Below are 8,542 nucleotides of genomic sequence, written 5' to 3' on the forward strand. Positions count from 1 at the left end.
ATTCCTACTTGCAGTCAATGCACCAGTGTGGCGAGGTGGGCTCGTCCCGTGGCGCGAGGAGCAGGCATAGCCTCCAGTACCTTGTAGAGCAGAAATAGTCCGAGAGGCAGATCATGTTAGAAGAGGAACTCATCAGTGCAGAGACTCTGTGGTGTCTGACATCATTTCCGACAACATATTGTCACGCTCAGGGCTCTTTTTGTAGAAAAAGCCCAACAGGAACTCATTAGCATAATAGGCCACACCCAACAGCAGGAACTCATTAGCATATTAGGCCACACCCCTAACCGCATAGCTCATTGCATATTAGGCCACACACCCCATGTGTTACCAGAAGTGTACTCATCCAGCCACACCCACCTTTTGCTTCTTATTCTGTTTACCTTGTTTGTTGTCCGAACCCAGGGGCTTTTTTGTAGCAGGAACTCCTTCGGATGTTAGACCACACACCCCTAATGTAGCCAATCCTAATGAGTTTCTGCTGTTGGGTGTGGCCTATTATGCTAATGAGTTCCTGCTGGGCGTGGCCAACTTGGAAGCCAGCCGGAACTCCGTTCCTGTGCGTTCCTGCCCAAAAATAGCCCTGGCACGCTCCAGAACCGGGTGTTAGAAAAGGATACCCACTAAGGTTGCTTCCACATAAGGGACTCTTGCCTTCTCTTGCCGTCTCATTGCTGTTGTGAATGCATAGGTCATGGAGGCACCCACACAGGAGGATTCTTTGAGGTATCCCCTCGTACGTGTCCCCAGCGACCGGAGTACCTTTCGCTGGCTTAAAAGAAAAAGTAGTAGACATAGTATGATTTGAAGGACCATCTTTTCCCATAGTGTTCCTGTGTTGGAATTAAGACTACAGGGAGAGACCCTCCTGTCTGTCCCATCGATCAAAGAAGCTCGTTTGGTGGGTACACAGGAAAGAGTCTTTTCAGTGGCAGCCCCCCAGTTATGGAACAACCTTCCCAAGGAGATGCACCCCCCCCTCACTTTTGATCTTTAGGGGCCATGCGGAGATGGTTTTATTTAAGACAGCATTCAGTTAAGTTTACTAGAGTTCCTGAGTTGTGGTTTTAAGTTTCTTTTTTTAATGTTTTTAATATCTTTTAAGTGTTTTATCTATGTTGTAGGCCGCCTAGAGCGCCAGATGTCCTATTTTTAGATCTTTATAAAGAGGTGTGCCCGTCCTCTTTGGGGCTCTTTTAAAAATGTTTTGATGAAAATCTCCTCTTTTTGGGTTGGAAGGTTAGGAATATCCCTAGTTAGTAGCAGTTATCACAACTGACATAGTAGGGGGGTATTTAAAATGAGATTTGTCATACGGATCACTTGTTTAAAGTAGTCAGTCGGGAAATATGTCCCTTTTTTTTGCTTTTCAAAATAGGGTAATCCTACAGCAAATAGATGTTTTAAATAAATCAATAATGCCTAATGTTTTTTAAAAAGCCAGCACAAAGCCTGCTAGAGGTATGTGAGGGGGGATGGCAGGAACACAGAGAATGGCACTGGATGTGTGTGTGGGCAGGTGTGAAAATCAGCATCTTGCCGTCCACATGGATCCCAAATCCACTTTGAATATGATTTTTCTAGGAAGATCGTACCAAAGCAGGTTGGGAGAGAATATTCATCCATGCAGGGCCCATCCTGGAAAGCTGGTAATTGCGTGACTCTCATCGCGCATAAGCAAAAGAAACTTGCAGTTTGGCCGGGGCCACAGAACAAAACTTGATACGCCGCTTAGAAAGACAGCGATCTCTGCTTGATGTAGACAGGTATACCCATGGCATCCTGATTGCGTCGGTCTTCAGAGCACTATGCATCGTTATGTTCTTTCCCATAGAGCTGACATCTCTTTGTCTCATGAGATGACCTAAGAAAGCCAAACAAAAAAAAACAAAGTTGAGAAAGAAGAGTCCATGTAGGAAAACAGATCTATTTGAAAATGAGTAAAACCTAAACAGCCCTTACTTGGTGGGCCCAGGCCAGCCCAATCTCACCAGATCTTGGAAGCTAAGTAGGTTCAGCCTTGGTTAGTACGTGGATGGGAGACCACCAAGGAATCCAAGGTTCCTAAGCAGAGGAAGGCCATGGCAAACCACCTCTGAACGTCTCTTGCCTGGAAAACCTTACGGCCTCGCTATACCACCACAAAACCTAAACGGAATGAATCTCCTGTAATAAGCAAACAGAAAGTATCCTCAACTCAGCCATCTAACTGAGTGCTCGAATGAGTTCTCTCACGCTTTCTTCAACAGTGGTCCAATACGTATGGAAAATTTCTAAAAATACAACTTATTCCTATATCAAAACTAGGTGGATGTAAAGGCATACATTTAATTAATATAAACACAGAAGGTCTGGGTACTATTTAAAAGTGCAAGGCAGTATGCAAATAGATACAGAGTTACTTAAAATCTTGTTTATCATTTCCAAAGAATGGTTTAACGTTCGCAAATGTTGAAAAGCAGCAAGTAGCTCAAGAGTGTCCGACCGTCAACTTGGTCCATGGAACAGATGGGCTTCAAGTTTTTCTGGACTCATGAGTGAGAAGTTGCTAGTGAAGCATCGAATACGTTCTGTCTGATTACTCCAGAAATGAAGAAACGTGACTTTTATGAATTAAGTTACACCGTTAGCACTGCTGTCTTTTCCTGAGAAACTTGTGCAAATCATAAATAAAATTCATCAGTATTTTCGTATGGGTGGAATTTCCAAAAAACCTGCTGAATGCTTATGTGTTGTAAGTTTCAGGGGGTAGCCATGTTGGTTTGCAGGAGACCAACTGCATTCAACTCCTGAAGCACCGTAGAGACCAATGATATTTTCATGATATGAGATTTCAGGAGCCAAAGCTCCCTTCATCAGATACCTGATACCTTATACCCCCCAAAAAATGTGTGGGCCTCTAAGATGCTACTAGACTGGAATTTAGATGTTGTATGTAAGAGGTACAAGTGATAACAGAGTGTTTTCTAAATTGAAAATGTATAGGATCACAACAAAAGAGAGAGAGAGAGAGAGAGAGAGAGAGAGAGAGAGAGAGAGAGAGAGAGAGAGAGCGAGATCGAGCTATATAGAGAGAGAGAGAGAGAGAGATCAGTTTACAGAGATCAGTTCCTCTGGAGAAAATGGCTGCTTTGGAGGGTGGGCTCAGTTGCATTATACCCTGCTGAGGCTCCTCCCCTTCCCTAACCCCGCCCTCTCCAGGCTCCACTCGTAAGAACATAAGAGACGTCAATGTTGGATCAGGCCAAAGGCCCATCTAGTCCAACACTCTGTCACACAGTGACCAAAAATACTAGGTGCCATCAGGAGGTCCACCAGTGGGGCCAGGACACTAGAAGGCCTCCCACTGTTGACTCCCCCCCCAAGCACCAAGAATACAGAGCATCACTTGCCCCAGAGCCCCTATCTATACCTTGTGGCTAATAGCCACTGATGGACCTCTGCTCCATATAAGAACATAAGAGACGCCAATGTTGGATCAGGCCAATGGCCCATCCAGTCCAACACTCTGTCACACAGTGGCCAAAAATACCAGGTGCCATCAGGAGGTCCACCAGTGGTGTTGCACTCCTCAAAGCTCCAGGAATTTCCCAACTTTGAGCTGCCAACCCTATCTCGAAGGTCTGATAATCCTGCCATGGTGTTTGCTGGGTGGTGTTGCATCACAACCAAATTCACAGAGAGTGTAAATGTTAGGCAGAAAGATGTCATAAAGCTAGAAACTAAGGAGCTGCTGATGTTCAGAAGAACATCATTTGAACCGGGTAAGATGCAATAAAACGGGGGTACCGTGGGTGAGTCCCTTGAAGAGGAATTTTAAACTTTGCTACAGCTAACCTCCGTCAGTATTTGAGGTACTTACTCGCTTGTATCCTAAGCGGGGTTTTTTTCCCCCTCCACTTCACTAATCTTTATAATTGGCTTGTCTTTTACTGCCATTAATTATATGATGTAGTAGCCCATTAATAATTATGAGAGCGACACACCTCAGCATTTTCCTCTTTAATTACAGCTACTGCACTTTTATGATTCAACAAAACGGCTGGTTAAAACTATCGTTTTGAAATCTCCTGGAGTAATATTTCCCCTACCCTTTGCATTTATGTTACCGTTTGCTTTGCTGTCTTCCAGCATCCTTACCCTTCAGAAGAACAGAAAAAGCAGTTGGCACAAGACACGGGGCTCACAATACTTCAAGTCAACAATTGGTAAGTTGTTTTATTTGGTTTTTTTACTTTTTAACGTTGACACAGAAATCAGTATTCCAGCCTCTGGCAATGGGCTATGGACGATTTGCATGATGGTGACGCGCCCTTCAGTTCTTTCCTCGTTTATGGATGCAAAACCAGCATAGCCTAGAGAATGTTTTCCTCTTATGGGAAACGAGTTATTTGACGGCTGCAGAAGCTTTGCTACTTACTGGTAAACAGCAGGATTTCGGTAGAGAAGTGTTTGCACCGGGCCTGAATAGAACTGATCTGTTTTAGGCCACCTTTTGAGAAAGTAGATTCCTCAACAGCAAGGAAATGACAAATACATTTGTGGTGTCTATAGTTCTCTTTGCAGGCCTTCTTTCCACCCAGCTCTCTTTTCCTTATGAAACTGCTGTTTGCAGTCTTGCTACGGGGCCGGTTCCAGGTTGTGGGGGAGCCCTGGGCAAACAGTTCCCAGCCTCCCCTCCTCTGCCCACCACGAGCACTCATGCCCTTCCACCCGCCTGCATGCCTCCCACCTGCCATGTCTCCTTCCCCTGTCTGCTCATGAGCCTTCGCACTACCCATACTCCCAACTGCCTGCAGATGTTTCCCTAGTAAACCCCCGCATGCAGCGGGGAGCATGGGCGCTGCAGCACGCTGCCCCCCCCCGAGTATACTGTCGCCAGCCCACGTCTTGCGCTATTTAAGTCCCAGTCAAATCCAAGGAAACTGAGTAGCCTAACTGAGCACGGGTTTACACTTACGGTAGACAAAGTTGTAGACAAATAGCTTCAAAGCTGCCCTTTAAAGGAGACCCAAAAGAAAACAGATCTGTGCAAAATCTCGCTTAAGAAGAAATCAGTCTTGGTACTTGCGTGACTGCCTCCTCCCCTGACCGGGGTGAGGTGGGAGGAGGAAAAAAAATTGTTGTAAAAAACAAATAAACCTCTCGATGTCTCTGATGACAAGGGTCTTAAGTTGGCAAAAAAAAAAAACCGCCCTTTTTGACTTATAACGATTTCATGTATCGCCATTTGTTCTTGTGCCGAAATGCAGGTTTCGCCCAGCATGCGAGAGCAAGGTTTCTGTCTGCAGTAGATGGAAATCCAATGCTGTGCAAAATTAAGTGTATCTAATTAATTGTCCTAATATTTTTAGATTACTGTTTACGATGTGGAAACCTTATCCCCTTTGAAGCAGTGTCCAGAAAATGGTCCCGGCAGCCTAGGGGTAGGGAGAGAGGGGGGAATGAGAAATGAAAGATTGCCAGTCTCAAAACCAAAAAAAAAAAGTATTTATTTCTGGCTTTTTTATTCAATAAGTGTCAGAGATTAATATTGTCGAGGCTTTGATGACATGGCCTAATCCATTTTAGTGAATAAATCTGGTCCTGAAGCACCCAAATTAACCAAGCCCCTTTCTCAGTTTATAGGGACTCTGGGGGAGGTTTCAGATATATTAAACCCTATTACAGAAAATGTAATTTCTGTCAATATAATCCTGTGTATTCTTCAATTTAGCACTTTGGAGATAACAAGCTACTTACAATATATTTGCCTTTGGAGGATTAATTCACAAAGTGCGCTATCTGCGAGACGCAGACGGACTCCCGTAATCATAGCTTGTAAGGGTTATCAATTTCTGTGACCTTACAGCTGACAGCGGGAGACCAATTGGATGTAGCCTTTTAAAGGCACCGAATAATGAAAAAGCACAGAATGCTTTTGTCTGTTGAATTGTGCTTCCACATATTTATTTTTGAATACCGCGTTTAAAGCCCAAATAATAAAAACATTACATGTTAATTGCCAGTAGGGTCATTAGAATACACAAGTACACCGGTTGCAGATTTATTATCGCAACCTACCCGGGCTATATGGCCTTTTGTCTTTAGCCTACCCGGACCTCAAGACTAGGACACACTTTTGCAGATATTTAGGGGTGGGAAATGATGCCGAATCGCAACCGATTTATGGTGACCCCCATATGGTTTTGAAGGCAAGAGATGTTCAGAGGTAGTTTGCTATCCCCTGCCTCTGTGTAGCAACCGTGGTGGTCTCCCATCCAAGTACCAACCAGGGCCGACCCTGCTTAGCTTCCGAGATCTAACAGGACTGGGCTAGCCTGGGCCATCTAGGTCAGGGCAGAGTTGAGCTTGCCATTGCCTGCCTCTGCGTAGCAACCCTGGACTTCCGTGGTGGTCTCCCATCCAAGTACCAACCAGGGCCGACCCTGCTTAGCTTCCGAGATCTAACAGGACTGGGCTAGCCTGGGCCATCTAGGTCAGGGCAGAGTTGAGCTTGCCATTGCCTGCCTCTGTGTAGCAACCCCGGACTTCCTTGGTGGTCTCCCATCCCTCACCAGGGCCAACCTTGCTGAGCTTCCTAGATCTGCTGAGACCACATTAACCTGGGCCTTCTAGGACAGGTACAGAGGTGGTTTTGCCATTGCCTGCATCAGCGTAGCAGTAGTTGACTTCCTTGGTAGTCTCGCATCCAAGTAGTGCTGACCCTGCTTAGCTTTCAAGATCTTATGACCTCAGGCTAGCCTGGGCCAAGCAGGTCAGCGGCCGATATCCAGTAGAGCTTGCTTAAAAAGTACATACGCTTGGAAGATAATTGGTGCTGGGCTATCCAGCCAGCTCTTTTGCTAAGTCTCGCCAAATTCTCCTCCTTAATATAGCCCCTGTCCCATGTGGCTTTTGTCCGTGCTGGTCCAGTAACTCCCAGCATAGCTTTTTTGGGTGGTCAGAGCAGACCCCCCTCCCTCTGTTTCCACCAGCAGAAAAGGTGTTTGGACCCACTCCACTGCTTTGTTAGCAGTTCCATGCTGAGAACCCAGCCCGTAGCCACAGTGGGGCAATTGAGGGCTCCGCCCCTTCCTTATAGGGCCAGCCCCAAAAGATTTCCTCCTGAAGACGTTTTCTTAAATTATTTTTTATGCATTTTTTAAAAGGCTGTAATGAACCTCACAAACATCAGCTGGTGTGTGCCACTGCGAAGGGCTATGTGCGATACCAGGAAATTGCCGCTGGTGGAGACATGTGACTCCTCTTAGCATTCACACACGAGAGTTCTGGGGTGTTTGAAACACTCTGTCAGTGTTAGCGTGGCCATTGTACTATTACGGCTTCAAAAGGGAATTAGATAAGCATATGGAGCAGAGGTCCATCAGTGGCTATTAGCCACAAGGTATAGATAGGGGCTCTGGGGCAAGGGATGCTCTGTCTTCTTGGTGCTTGGGGGGGTCAACAGTGGGAGGGCTTCTAGTGTCCTGGCCCCACTGGTGGACCTCCTGATGGCACTGGTATTTCTGGCCACTGTGTGATACAGAGTGTTGGACTGGATGGGCCTTTGGCCTGATCCAACATTGGCGTCTCTTATGTTCTTATGTACATCCACTGAAGCGACAGTAAGTAACTTCCGGTTCCTAGTCTTCAGCCCTACCAGCCCTACTAGAAAAATTTTTGCCCCACAAGCCACAAAATCCTGGCCACGGGGCTGCTAAGAACCACCTCCTGGAAGGAAGCCTCACGGAACAGACCCGTGTAAGATGCTGAGGGCAGTTCCCTAAGAGTTCTGGCCTGAACGGAAGCGTCTACGTTCGGCATCCTTGTTTTTGCCGGGGCGAGCGCTGTGAGCTTTGCTGACCGCCGAAAAAGACAAGGGCATGAGTCAGAGAAGGTTCAGCCGCTTTTGAACACCACTTATTTTCATGGGAAAAGCTAATCGTGTGCTGGAATCTCTCATTTAAATCAATGAGACTTGAAAGTGCTTAAAGTCGGTGGGATCTTGCCCATTAAAGGAAGCCAACGTAGCCCCAGGGTGAGCGGCGCAGGGACCTGTGAAGTTCGCTGGCGAGGCTGCACCAATAAATTGAGATGATGGATTATCTGGAGGACCATCGACATGAGAAAAATAGCTGTGAGCGCCGTTCTCCAGCCGCTTGTGCAAGAGCTTGTTCATTGCCATAACAGGTTCCACAGGACTTCTCAGGCTTCTCCTTGTACAGCAGCCTGTATAAACACTTAAGAACACAAGCACATAAGAGAAGCCAATGTTGGATCAGGCCACTGGCCCACCCAGTCCAACACTCTGTGTCACACAGTGGCCAAAAATACCAGGTGCCATCAGGAGGTCCACCAGTGGGGCCAGGACACTAGAAGCCCTCCCACTGTTGCCCCCCCCAAGCACCAAGAATACAGAGCATCCCTTGCCCCAGACTGAGAGTTCCTATCTATACCTTGTGGCTCAGAGCCACTGATGGACCTCTGCTCCGTATGCTTATCCAATTCCCTCTTATAAGAACATAAGAGAAGCCAGTGTTGGATCAGGCAAATGGACCAT

The 8,542-nt window shown here is 46.4% G+C and overlaps 1 protein-coding gene across 2 annotated transcripts in view; it reads left to right on the top strand.

Annotated features, from left to right (window-relative positions):
- The window catches only part of MEIS1 (Meis homeobox 1), a 265,872-nt gene that overhangs the window by 203,603 nt on the left and 53,727 nt on the right, over positions 1 to 8,542 (top strand). For both annotated transcript variants that reach the window (XM_015418907.1, XM_015418906.1), the window contains exon 9: positions 4,132 to 4,208. In XM_015418907.1, coding sequence (XP_015274393.1) covers positions 4,132 to 4,208 — 77 coding nt within the window. The remainder of the gene's footprint in view (positions 1 to 4,131; positions 4,209 to 8,542) is intronic.

This window comes from Gekko japonicus, unplaced genomic scaffold (genome assembly GCF_001447785.1).
Source record: "Gekko japonicus isolate JY-2015 unplaced genomic scaffold, Gekko_japonicus_V1.1 scaffold2165, whole genome shotgun sequence".
Classification (NCBI taxonomy): Eukaryota; Metazoa; Chordata; class Lepidosauria; order Squamata; family Gekkonidae; genus Gekko; species Gekko japonicus.